This window comes from Vombatus ursinus, unplaced genomic scaffold (assembly GCF_900497805.2).
Source record: "Vombatus ursinus unplaced genomic scaffold, bare-nosed wombat genome assembly UNPS02014830.1, whole genome shotgun sequence".
Classification (NCBI taxonomy): domain Eukaryota; kingdom Metazoa; phylum Chordata; class Mammalia; order Diprotodontia; family Vombatidae; genus Vombatus; species Vombatus ursinus.
The window spans coordinates 13442471-13456474 of NW_020954608.1; the positions used below are offsets into that span (position 1 = coordinate 13442471).

At 37.9% G+C, this 14004-nt stretch overlaps 1 protein-coding gene across 1 annotated transcript in view; it reads left to right on the forward strand.

Moving 5' to 3' along the window:
- RELN (reelin) overlaps positions 1-14004 on the forward strand; it is a 549610-nt gene that overhangs the window by 430689 nt on the left and 104917 nt on the right. The window contains exons 32-36 of the mRNA XM_027838603.1: positions 5925-6083; positions 6311-6499; positions 7216-7489; positions 11672-11812; positions 11923-12100. Coding sequence (XP_027694404.1) covers positions 5925-6083; positions 6311-6499; positions 7216-7489; positions 11672-11812; positions 11923-12100 — 941 coding nt within the window. The remainder of the gene's footprint in view (positions 1-5924; positions 6084-6310; positions 6500-7215; positions 7490-11671; positions 11813-11922; positions 12101-14004) is intronic.

Genomic DNA, 14004 nt, shown 5'->3' on the forward strand with positions numbered 1-14004 from the left:
AAGAATTCAAAATCATCTACTATTGATAACTTGGAGAAGGTAGAAGAAGGAGATAGAGGTAGAGAAGAATAGCAACAAACAGATGATATCAGTATATAGTAATCCAACCAACTTTGATAGTTCCTACAGAGAATAACCAACCAGTAAACAAATTGCAGTAGGGGAAGGCCTATTGAGTAATCTTTGTCTAAGGCCAAGCTAACCTTCACTTCCCTCAAGCTCCCTTCTTTTCCTGACTTCCCTATTGCCTAAGTCCCCATTACCTTCACATTGCCTATCACAATAGCCTGCTGGTGGACCTGCTTACCTCAAGTCTTTCCTCACTGCTGTCCACCCTCTACTCAATTGTCAAATTAATTTTCTGAAAACTTAAATCTAACTACTTTACCACTACCACCCCCAATTCCATAAATTTCAGTGACTCACTATCCCCTTCAGGATCAAATATAAAATCCTCATTGAGGCATTCAAAGCCCTTCACAACCTGGCTCCCTCCTGCCTTTGCAATCTTCTTAAGCCTTCTTCCCCATCATGTGTTCTGCAGTCCAGTGACACTGGCCCCCTTGATGGTCCTGGCACAAGACACTCCATCTCCAGAGTAGGCCTGGAACGCTCTCCCTCCTCGCTCCTGCCTTCCCTGGCTTCTTTCAAGTTCCAGTTAAAATTGTATCTTCTATAAGAAGCCTTTCTTCATTTTCCTTAATGCTAGAGTCTTTCCTCTATTGATTAGCTCCCGTTTATCCTGTATAACTTGTTTGCATGTTGTCTCCCATGTTGGACTCTGACTCCCTTGAGAGCAGGAACTGACTCTTTTGCCTTTCTTTGTATTCTCAGGGCTTAGAACGGTAGCCAGCACATAGTAGGAACTTAATAAATGCTTCTAGACTATTAATGACACCATTATTCTGCAGGTCACCACAAGGAGAAACTATAGCATCTTCTTTGAGGTTTCTTTTCTTCTTCTTTCATCCAAATTCTGTAAATTCCTTCTATTCTTCATATCCAGTCTGATCTCTAAAATCTTTTTTTATAATGTCTCTCCCATTTCTTTTCATTCCCATTTGATGAGCCTGATAGTTTTAGATATGCTTCAACTGCTGTAATAGCTTTCTAACTGGTCTCCATGCCTCCAACTTCTCCATACATTCTATCCTTCACAGTGCCACCAAATAAATCTTGCTAATATATGGCTTCTTTTCTATCACTCCACTGTTCAAAAACTTAAATAGGTCCTAGAAGGATGAGATAAAACTAGACCTGTGATTTCATTGGGATCAGACGTGTCCAGTAAGGAAACTCCCATTACCAATGAAAATTGGCACCTTCTGTGCGACATATTGTAGCCCAGGGCATTGAATAGTTAAGTAACTTGCCCAAGGTTGCATAGCTAGAATGTATCAGAAATTGAACCCAGGTCTTTCTGACTTAACTATCTATCTCCCATGCCATATTGCCTCTGATTACTTACAGAATTAAGTCCAAAATCCTTGTCCTATCATTTGCGATTTTGTATAATCCACCCAAATGAACCTTTCCTGCTTTATTTACTAGTACTAATCCAACACAAAGACCACCCTTCTAGCCAAACTCATTCTCTTTTTTTTTTCTCCATTTTCCACCGGAGTGCTTTCTTCCTCTTGTCTCCAGATCCCACCAATCTCTTAAAATCTAACTCCAATCCCATCTCCACAGAGCTGCCATGGTGTATTCAAGCTTAAAGTGATCCCTCTCTTTGTATTTGTTGTGTCAGTTATCATTCATTGTCTTGCATATTTGATCATCTTTGCATGTCTATAGCTCCCTAACTATATAATATAATCTCCTTGAGGGCAGGGACCATGTTTTATATTTCTTTGTATTCCTCAAAGCATTCAGGGCTGTGACTTACTGATAATACCTCCTTTGTATCAAGAGAATAAAAGCTATATAGCAGCTGTTCAGCCAATATCTGTTAACTGATCGATGCTGTGAATTCAAAGTAATATATTCAGTAGTCTCCTCTTCAGATATGAAGAACAGTTTATATTTCTGCTTATTTGTTCATCTTTTATCTTCGATATTCCATTGAAATAATGGAGACAGAATTCATAATTGTTTTTGAAGAGCAGACTATAGAAGAGGAATTCTTAGTCAGGAAGAGAGAACAAAGGACCCCTGGGTAGTGTGGATCTCAGCACCATATCTACCTCTGATATAGTAGCAGGTGTGACTGAAACTGTAGGGAATACTGCCTGAAGGAGAAGGTTGGAAACAAGCAACTTTTTTCTGAACCAGTCTCAAATCCCTGTACTCCAAGCCCCTTCCCTCTGTGTAATTTGCATCCTGCAGTCACTTCTCAGTCTTTTGTGGAAAACTGGCTGTTAAAATGTAAATCTGCTAAATCCAAGGGCAAATCTCTTACAGGGATGAAAGTAAAGATTTTTGGCTTACTCAAGCTGAAGCATCAATCTGCATATTTGGAATTAAAATCAGAATTGGGCTATTTTCATTAAGACTGGGCAGAACACAGATGCAGTTGCCGTGTAAAAAGAGATGTTTTACATGCCTTAAAGCAGTCGATAGATGAGCTTAAATCGCTTGGTTTATTCAGACCTACAATGTGTTCAATGACACAACTAATGAGGATCAGCAAATGGGATAAAATGAATATTGCCGTTTCCCTCCCTTGCATTTTATCCACACATTGACACTTATCAGAGTGTGGCTTCTTTGCTTATCCTCTGTAATTGGCTGCTTTATTTCTGCAAGGCTTTGTTCCTGCCTAAGGTTGAATGTGATGCTCCTGAAAGAGTTAATTTAGTAAAAGACAACTTTTATGACTTTGTCCTAGAGAATGAAATAGCCAGTGAGATTTTGAGCTTATTAATCAACATTTATTTCCCATGGATTATTTATCTACTTGATAACTAACTTTTTCCTGCTTTTTCATTTTTCTAAAATGTATTACCATCTAAATTAAGAGTGCTAAACTAGGCCAAACCTTCACTGAAAATGTTACAAAGTCAAGCATGGGCATCATAGCATACATCTGTAATGCCTGCTTTTGAGAGAAGCTATGACTGGCACATCTCTTGAACTCAGGAGTTTTGAGCTTTGGTTAGATAGACCAGTCAGGTGGAGTATGCCAAATGAAATTTGGCATGAATATGGTGACCCCGCAGAAGAAAGGGGTCACCAGCTTGTCTGAGGAGAAGAAAACCATCCCAGGTCAAAAATGGAGCAGGTCAAAGCTCACATGCCAATCAGGGTAGGATCAGGTCTGTACTTCCAGCCTCAGTGAGATGTGGAGGCTAAGTCTTACCAAAAAAAGGAAAAAAAAAACATAAAGAGGAAAAGGAAGACAGAGGGAGAGAGGAGGAGGAGGAGGAGGAAGAATTGCTAACACTCAACCTACCTGCCATAGCTCCGAAAGCCAAAAAGAAATAGACTGAGCCAAGATTAGGATCTTGTTTTTGCTAGGTAACCCAGCCCAAGCATGTTTTCTTGATCTGATGGATAAAGAATAGAAGTCAAATTTACCTCTGCTTTTCTGTGTGCTTCATCCTGGTTCTGCCCCTCAGAACGTGATTTTCTGGCATATGAGTTTCACTTTATCCTTGAGAATACTGTCAACGTCATAGCTCTAGAAGTAGAGCAATCATATTCCTTACCTATTTGAGCATTCTTGAGGTTATCTTTATCTCTTTCATGAATTTGATGATGATGCTTACCTCAAGTTTTTTAATGAATCCAAGTTTAATTCTCCTAAGGCTTGCAAGTGTTAGTACCCTAACTATTCTTCCTTGCACCAATTCATGTATAAAGAGATTGTTTTTTTCTTTCATGATAAGCACAAAAGAGAGAGGCAGGGTGATATGGTCCATCAAAAGAGCCATAGTTGCAGAGCAAGTGCCTATCTGCCGTGGTAAATGGATTTTCCTATGTCAATGAAATTGCAGATACAATCCAAAATACCAACCACAATATAAAAATAGACTTTGCCATAGCAATCATCTGATATGCCATTGATGTGTTCTTAGAATGTACTAGATGAAAACACACTGATAATTTATTACAATTTTATTTTAATTATTTTATTTTATTCATTATTTTAATTTATTTATTATTTTCAGTTTACAGGTGAGGAAATTCAAGCATGGGTTGGTTAAATGACATACTAAAAAAAATCAAGTAGCTTAAAAATTGCAGGGCCACATCTAGAACCCAGGTTATCAAGTTTCCTGACTGCCAGTACCATACTCTTTCTCCTATGACGTGCCACCTCTAGTAAGACTACTGTACCTTGTCATTCAGTTCTACAAGTAGTATTGATGGTTCCTAAGTGCATGTTACAGTAAACTCTCTGTCAGGCAGCATGACCATGTTTTGTTTTGATGGACTAAATGCCCAGTACTATCATATATGTTCTATGTAGGTTATCAATGTTTTAATTACATTATACTTAGAACACTGTTATACAGGACTAGAGATGGATTGCAGTGTGTCATCAGAGGCTGCTAAATTCAGCCATGCTCTTCACCAACTGGATCACAGGGCAATCAGTTTTTTAGTCCACAGCAATTCCCAAAGATGTATCTTCTGAGTTATAGATGGACTACAATCTGTGTCAGATGAGAGAGTACACACATCGATCAAATCACAGATCCTTGATGTAATGTATTTTTATTTTAAGGATTCAGAAGGAACTTCAGAATTCCAAATTTCCCTTAAGGACAGAGTTATAAATTTGAAGTAACAGTTTTGCATATAGGCAGAGTAGGTGGTTATCTTTGTGATTTGATTCAAGGGGTAGTAGGAGGGTCATCTGCCCAAAAAGATCTCCCCAGCTGATATGTGAAATTTCTGTGTGAATGACATACTAATTTATATTCATCATTAATCTCTCCCTGTATATCATACTTAGGATCTTGGATGTAGAGTTGAAAAGGACCTCAGATTCTTTTTAAAATACAGATATTTCTGGAAATAAATTCCTAACCGCTGAGTGTAGAAAAATTTATCATATTACTTTTCTCAAGAGGCAATAGTACTCAATTATCTAAATGGATCTGTGATCCCATAGATTAGAAGTTCCCACCAATGATGCTAATCACAACCCGTCCAAGTCTTCCCCATCCTGTGCCACTCTTGTCCACTCCCTTCCATAGGTTTGCCACAGGGAGTCAACTCAACATGCCAGAGGTTTGCTTCTCTTTTTTTCTATCATGAGAGTACCAGGGGAGCATTATGGTCATCCATATCAAAATATATATACAATATAATACCTTAGTTTTTTTGTGAAGAAGCTTACTTTCTTTTGTGGAATTATAACATGTACATAGACAAGTATAATAAAAAAGTAAAATAGAATGAGGGCAAAACAGAAATCAAAGTCCTCTAGGAAAATTCAAGGAGGAAAAAAACACTAATAACTGAGAGGACCAGGAAAGGCTTTACGGAGAAGGTAGTATTTTAAAGAAGATAGAGATTCTGAAAAAGCAGAGATTAAGAGAGAACGAATTATAAAGATGGGAGGGCAACTTGAGCCAATGCACAGAAACATAAAATGCAATGTGATGCATGGGTAAGCATTTTGCTAGACTACAGATTGAGTGAAATGAGGCTGGAAAGTGTTATAGTAGAAATTAAGGTAAACTGTGAAAGGGAATATTAAGTGTAGCTTGATTAAATCTTAGCAAAATAGAATTAAATTGATTTTCGATTTTACAAACACTTGGTTGGAACAAAGTTATATATATGGTCAATATTATTTTGGCATCTTTGTAAAGAAGGATGGATTGGAAATGGGAGGAACAAGAAGCAGAGAAACCAATTAGGACCAAAAGTCCAAGCAAGAGAAAGTATCATCCAGACAAGGATCTGATGTAGAGTGGTGGCTACATAAGCGTCCAAGTAACTGGATTTATCTATCTTCTTTTATCCAGGACTTGTAGTTCAATATTCAAATGATAATGGAATACTATGGCATTTACTTCGAGAGCTGGACTTCATGTCTTTTCTAGAACCGCAGATCATTTCCATAGATTTGCCACGGGAGGCCAAGACATCTGCAACAGCTTTTCGATGGTGGCAACCCCAACATGGTAAGCTACAATGCACCAAAAGTTTGATTGGTCCTTCATCTAAGAGTTTATATCTATCAGTAATGGCAAGTTGGACTCAATCTTGCTGGAAAGGTGATCTAATAACATCAAGAATCCTGTATTTCTTATTTCTGTGTCAGTTCAAGACAATCTTCATATTTATGAGATAAATTAAATAATGCCATGCAATGGCATTCTACTAACTGTCCATTTTTATCTGATTTCAGGAAAGCACTCAGCACAGTGGGCCTTGGATGATGTGCTTATAGGAATGAACGACAGCTCTCAAACCGGTTTTAAGGATAAATTTGATGGTTCTATAGATTTACAAGCCAATTGGTACAGAATTCAAGGAGGTCAAGTAGATATTGACTGTCTCTCTATGGATACTGCTCTGACATTCAGTGAAAGCATAGGTAAAGGGAGAATATGGGATTTACCACAGGGACTGTGTCTTTATAGGATTTAAAAAGGAAATCATATAATAAGAAGCTTTATACCTAACTGCCTGGAGCAAGTATACTTCTAAGACCCATAGATATCTGTCTCCTCACATAGTTTGGATATTACAATAGCTCACTCATTGTGTTGTTTGTCTTTCATGGAGAATGGAATGGCATGACTAGGCCTTTTTTAAATATAGAGCAAATATCATAAGACCTAGAGCTAGAAAGGGCTTTAGAGATCATTTAGTGCAACCTCTTTATTTTACATATGAGGAAACTGAGGCCTTGAGACATTAAATTACTTGCCCAAGGTCACTCAAGTAGTAAGCATCAAAGGTGATATTTGAATTCAGGCCCTCCAGGTCCCTGGCCAGTGATATTTCCTCTATGCCACGTTGTCTCCTTTGACTGTATGATGACCTCATATTTTTAATTTGTAGAATTACTAATTTGAGGCCTGCTGTTGTCTATAATCCTGAAAGTGAAGTGTTTTGAATTAGCAATTCATACTACTGTGTTCTTAACATTACAAATAAAACATGAGTAGATGAGAAGGGGGAAAACAAAACAAATATGATACGCTTAAGAAGAGGATTTTTCTCTTTTCTAACTAAAAATTTACCTACAAACATAATTTTAATGACCAAAGTGAAAAATGTTGATTCCTCTCCCCTCCCATTTTTTAGGAAAACCTCGCTATGCTGAGACCTGGGATTTCCACGTGACAGCTTCCACTTTTCTCCAGTTTGAGCTGAGCATGGGCTGCACCAAACCTTTCAGTGACTCCCATAGTGTCCAACTCCAGTATTCCCTAAACAATGGGAGAGACTGGCATCTGGTCACTGAAGAGTGTGTTCCTCCGACTATTGGCTGTCTGCATTACACAGAAAGTTCAATTTACACCTCAGAAAGATTCCAGAACTGGAAGCGAGTCACGGTCTACCTTCCGCTGTCTACCATGTGAGAATTATCATGTTGGCTACATGTCAGAACTTTAAGCCGCACTCATCTAATTTGAAAAAAATGTGACCCCCTGGGGAAATCTATGAATCTTTCTTGATAATTACATATGGAATATGCTCGGTGGGTGGGGGACAGAGGGGAGTACAGCACTTTAGATTGCATCACTAAATGGATTTAAATGTAATGCAATCAACTAAAGGATTTCGAAAATTCCACTTCCTTAAGCCTTCCTGTTGACAACAATGACTGCAGACTGAACATTCCTTTTAATGCCAAGTTATAGTCAAAAGCAAAGATGCAAATGAGTATTGCCCACATCCCAGGCTGACATTTAACATATCTCTCTCATACATAGTAAAACACAATGTAGGGGAAAACAGATTTAATCTCTTTTAGTCTCTCTGATACCACTTCTTAAAGGTGAAAGACTTTCAAAAGACAACTCTTTTTTCTCTCCTCACATATATTCTAGTCTGCTACTGATCACTTAACACAGTTCCTGGCATATAGCAGGTACTTAATAAATGCTTACTGACGGACTGACCAACTATCTGTAGCTAATGATATTGTTTCTGGCTACTTGTACCTATTCCCAGAATATATATCAATGGGCATCTTTTGGTTTAGGATGGTGGTGGATTACAGGTGCATTAGTCAAGTTGCAGAAATGGATGGGCAAAACCGAACCTTTTATTATTAAATTTGTAATCTTCCCTGATTTCCTCCATGGTATAAGGCTGAAATATAAACAAGGCCTTAGTTGCAACGATATTAACAATGGCCCTAATAAGAAGTATAAGATTTAAATGAAATGTCATACTTTCATATTATGTCAAAGAGAACTTTTCACCTAACCTAGGATATCATCTGGTAGTACTAACAAACATGAAAGCGATCACAGCATAGGAAATAATGGCAGGTAGTATTTGCTCCTTCTGGCAAGATGATTTCATAACATTAAGAATCATGGGTTTCTTATTTCTGTGTCAGCATCAAGACAATCTGATCTTCAGTGTGGCATGGAATCAAAACCCGTCTCAAAGAATCCCATAGTTGGAAGAAGTCTTACAGATCATCTCTTCCAACCATTTCGCTTTACTCATGAGGAAAACGAAACCTAGAGTGGTGACACAACTTTCTCAGAAACGTACAATTACTTGCTAGCAAAGGAAGGGCTAGAACCCTGGTCTGCTAACTCTCAGATCAGGATTTTTTTCTTTTTGACTTCTCTAGCTCCCAAACATGGCATAGTGGATGGGACAAAGGATTTTGAGTCCGAGGACCTAGATACATACACTTCACCATATACTACTATAGTGACATTGGACAAGTCTGTTCACCTATCTGAGCCTCAGTTCCTCATCTATAAATGTAGGGGGCTGGACTCAATGGCCTTTAAGGTCCTTTCCAGCTCTAAATCTATAATCCTACAATCCCATGATCATAGATAAATTATTTAAAGTTAAAATCCAAATGGGCAAGCATCTATTGTGAGGAAGAGTCAGCTGCCTGCTTTTTCATGCTCTGCTACCACTGGGGATTTAGATTATAATCTTGGAACCACAGCCTCTTTATTCAGCACCTCTGATTAGTAATTAATGTGTTTACATCAATATCACATATAACTCAGTAGTTTGGGATGCAGCATACTAGTGTAATTCTTATGATTCCTCAGAAGACGTACAGACAGATGATAGTTATAGGTACAAGACTTTCTTCCAGAGCCCAGCTGCATGTGGCTTAGGAAGTGTCTTATCTAGACAGCCTTTGGATGTGGACCTCTTTGTCCAGCATCCTGAGCATATGCTCTTCCCTACCCAAGTCCTCCTTAGCCTGGTTTTCTTATAAGTCTGGTTCGATGAGATCTTCCTTGTTGTTGTTGTTATTGAGTCTTTTTGGTCAATGTTGACTCTTCATGACCTTATTTGGGATTTTCCTGGCAAAGATACTGGAGTGGTTTGTTTTTTCTTCTCCAGCTCATTTTACAGATGAGGAAACTGAAGCAAATAGGGTGAAGTGACTTCCCAGGGCCTTATAGCCAGGTAGTATCTAAAGCCAGATTTGAACTCAGGTCTTCTTGACTCTAGGCCTGGCTCTCTATCCACTGCACCATCTTTCTGCCTTCCTACTTTACTCCTACATCCTGCAATCCAGCCCAGAGCTCCTCTGGTTATTGAAGAAGCAGAATCTCTTCTATGTGATTCTATAAACCTTACCCTTCAGTTCAGGATGAACCATAATACAGAAGACCCTTTGAAACTGGAACATAGTATATTTATGGTTTCACCACTGTCTTCCTCTTCTGGTTTTAGAGATCCCCTTATACTTTTCTTTTGGATGCTACGACTGAACACTGTATCTTCAGGCTAACTTTTCATGTCTCTGATTTTTCAGTTCCATATATGCCATATTCGTGTCTCTGTCTTTTTAACGTGTTTATGTATCTTCCTGCTCCCTCCTCTTACCTAGTTACTGTTCTTCCTATTCAAAACCTAGTTTCTCCTAAATCCACTCTACCATTTCTGAAGGAACCCTATCTAATAAAATGCTATAAAATATTTTTCTTACTTAAGTAGGACATTTCCAAGTATAAATTACTTAGCAAGTGAGGACAGCCTTTTTTCCCCGATTCACACCTGCCTGGGAAGTGATTAACCAAGATAGATGTCTTCTCTTATGCTGATAATAATAATAATAATAATAGCTAACATTTGTATAGCACTTACTATGTGCTGTGCTTTACAGTTATTATCTCATTTGATCCTCACAACATCCTTAGGTGCTGTTATCCCCATTTTTCAGATGAGGGAACTGAGGCAAGCAGGGGCTAAGTGACTTGCCCAGGGTCACACAGCTAAGAAGTGTCTGAGGAGAGTGCCTTTGCACTGGTGGGCCTCCATCCCTGGAACTCATTTCCTTCTCACCTCTGCCTCTTAGACTCCCTTATTTCCTTTGAAATTCATTTGCTTCTACATGAAATCTTCCCTGATTGATCCATCTGGTTTCTAGTTCTTTCCCAAATACCTTGTATCTATTTTATAAATACTTACACATGTATAGGTTGTCTCCCCCTATAGAATATAAGCTTCTTGAGAACAAGGACTTTTTAATTTTTGATTTTCTATCCCCAGTGCCTAGTGTTGTGCTTGGCACATAATAGATACTTAATAAATAGTCATTGGTTGATTGATTGATTCTGTGGCAACCAATAAAGCAAAGGTAACCTTTAACTGGTGGCTAGATGGCTTAATGGATAGAGCACTCGGGCCAGAGTCAGGAAGACCCGAGTACAAATCCAGCCTTACTAGCTGTGTGATCCTGGGCAAGTCACTTAACTTCTGTTTAAGAAGGAATGGTAAACCACCCCACTATCTTTGCCAGAAAAACCCCATAGTGTTCACTGGGTCACAAAGAGTTGAACACGACTCAACGATTGAATAACAAACAACAATCTTAGACTGCATGGAGAGTCAGAGCATCCGGTGCTAGGGAGTGTCTGAGGCCAGATTTAACTCCAGGCCCAGCACCCTACCATTGCACCAGCTAACTGCCATCCAGCACTGTATACAGCATATGTAGCACATTTTAAGGATAGTCATATGGGAGAGAAACTAAACTTCTTGAGCTTGGGTAGAAGTTATAAAAGAGAAAATATCTGCTTTCCCACACTCTTCCAATGTAACCAACAGGGAAACTATATTTCATTAGCACCATACTATAGGCACATTTTGAATTAAATAACTTTTTAAGGATTGCTCTGGGAACCTGCGTCTTACAACATTGTTTCTCTAGGGAAATATCTTGTGAGTTCCAAACATCCAACTTGCAAATAAACTTCTGGATTATTAACAATTAAGAGGATGGTCTGTATTCTTTTACAGTAGTTCCATCCCTGGTCTTTACCTATCTCATAAAAATACTTGCATGTGTTTCTGGTAAAGACTAAATGATGAGATTGAAATCTTTCCTTCACATTTCCTATGTGCTGTGTAAGTTTCATTTGACATAGCTATGATGAAATATAGGAAAAAAAAATTCTGCCAGTTCTTAAGGAGCTTACTTTCGATCAGGACAATTAAAACTAGGGAAAGTAGCAAGTTAAAGAGAGAACTATATTAAAATCATTTTTCTATTGTATAGGACTTTCATATGGCTGAATAACCACTGTTCTTTGTCTAGCTCTCCCAGGACAAGGTTCAGATGGATTCAGTCAAACTATACACCTGGTGCTGATTCCTGGGCTATTGATAATGTTGTACTAGCATCTGGGTGTCCTTGGATGTGCTCAGGACATGGAATCTGTGAATTGGGACACTGTGTGTAAGTAGTCAAAAAGATGTTTTCTTCCTATTGCAAAAGTCAGATTGAGTCATTTTAGTGTTTGCTTTTCCTCAGCAATAATGCTTTTTCCTAATCATTTTTTCCCTTAGGTGTGATAGGGGCTTCGGTGGGCCCTACTGTGTTCCTATTGCTTCCTTGCCCTCGGTTCTTAAAGATGACTTCAACGGTAATTTACATCCGGATCTTTGGCCTGAAGTCTATGGTGCAGAGAGAGGAAACCTAAATGGGGAAACCATTAAATCTGGAACTTCGCTCATCTTCAAAGGGGTCAGATAAGATCCTGGCTATGAATTTTAATATTTTTAATAATGACTTTTTCTTTTTCCATTCATGTGTTTTTTTAATTATAATGTGCTTTACTTTTCACTTTATTATTCTCTTCTGCCCTGGGCCATGTTTTCCTTTGTGTTAAGCACATTCATTTTTCATAAGGACTTAAACATGATACTTTTCTCTGCTTTTAGCTGTCAGAGCTTTCACATTCTCCACTGAAGAAAAAGAATATATTTTTGGTTTTTAATCTAGACTATCTCCTGGGATATAATATTTTACATGTGACCATATCTTTAATTTATAATGCAAACTATTTTTTTGTGAAAGTTCTCTGGCTTTTATTTTATTTGTTTGCTTATTTGGAAGAAAGAATTGTCCCAGAGTGCAATATCTTGTAGTTCATTTTAGGAAGGAAGTTTCAGGAAGTTTATGTCAGGTCAAGAAGAAATGAGTTCAAATCCAGCCTTAGAAACTTACTGTGTGACCCTGGGCCAGTCACTTAACCTTTGTTTTCCTTAGTTTTCCTTAGTCTTCATCTATAAAATGAGGATACTAGGGGTCCCAGGGTTGTTGTGAGGATAAACTGTGGTATTTATAAATTTGCAAACCTTAAAGCTATGTAAATGCCAGAATTATTATTGTTATTGCTATTATTTCAGGAATGAATGAAAACCAAATATTTAAGCCATGTTCCATGAAATTTTAAAATCTTATATATGTATGTGTTTCAACAAAGCTGTGTGATTACTGTGTTATATTTGTGTGAGGCACTTTTGTCAACCTAGTAAGACTTCCTCCTTGAACCCTTGCTGTATCTGCTATTTCTCAGCATGTAGAAAGCTGTTAATCTAGGTGTGCAAATGAAATCTTTAAAAAAAAATTTTTTCCAAAATCTACAGTACCTTAGATGATTAACACCTACAACTTAGAAAATTAGACACCCTAGAACTTTTTCAATTATGAGAAGTACATGCCTATAATAATCCTTGTTTGTGTCCAGAATTCTTCCAAAGTGTTTAATGATGAGAAAGAAACATGTCTGACACCCTGGGGTGTAAAAATCCCTAGGGCCAAGTAGGAGAGAAAGATGTGTTTAAAAGTGAAAACTGCTGTTATATTTTCAGTCTTGCTAACAAAGCTTTTAATTAACATTTCTAGTGAGCCCTTCCTGATTCTTCTTTGTGAAGAAATTGACAATAAAACAGAAGTAGAAGCTTCTGTTTTTATCAAGATCCTGAATCTCTTCACTTCTTTAAAAACCAAAGTGAAGACAGACAAACCTCTATACATTTTCCCTTCAGCTATCCATGTACAAGAACAAGCAAGCATTTTCCATAGAAATTATATTATCAGCTTTGTAGGATTTGGTGAGAGCTCCAAGTCTGGTCTCCACATGCTCCATATGTAGACATGGAAATGTATATTTTTAATGTATTCTTTAAGAATGAAAGAATTGGGGGCAGGTAGGTGGTGCAGTAGATAGAGCACCAGCCCTGGAGTCAGGAGGACCTGAGTTCAAATCCAACCTCAGACACATAACACTTACTAGCTGTGTGACTCTGGGCAAGTCACTTAATCCCATTGCCTAGCCAGAAAAAAAGAATGAAAGGATCATTTAATTTCTTTTAATTTTCAATAGTGGTATATTAGAACAATTTATTTTTTGCTTATGCTTGAACCAAATGAGTCCATCACATACAGGTTATCCCAAAAGTCTTAGTGCTTATTAGCATAATACAACACTGAGACTTTTGGGACAAACTGTATAATAGATAAGAAAAAGAAATCTACTCACAGAGAACAATGTATGTCCTCTGTTAATGTCTTAATTTGGTAAAGGTAACTCTGGTTGATAATGTTTGATCAGGGCCTGATTCCAAATTTCACTTGTAGTGGAA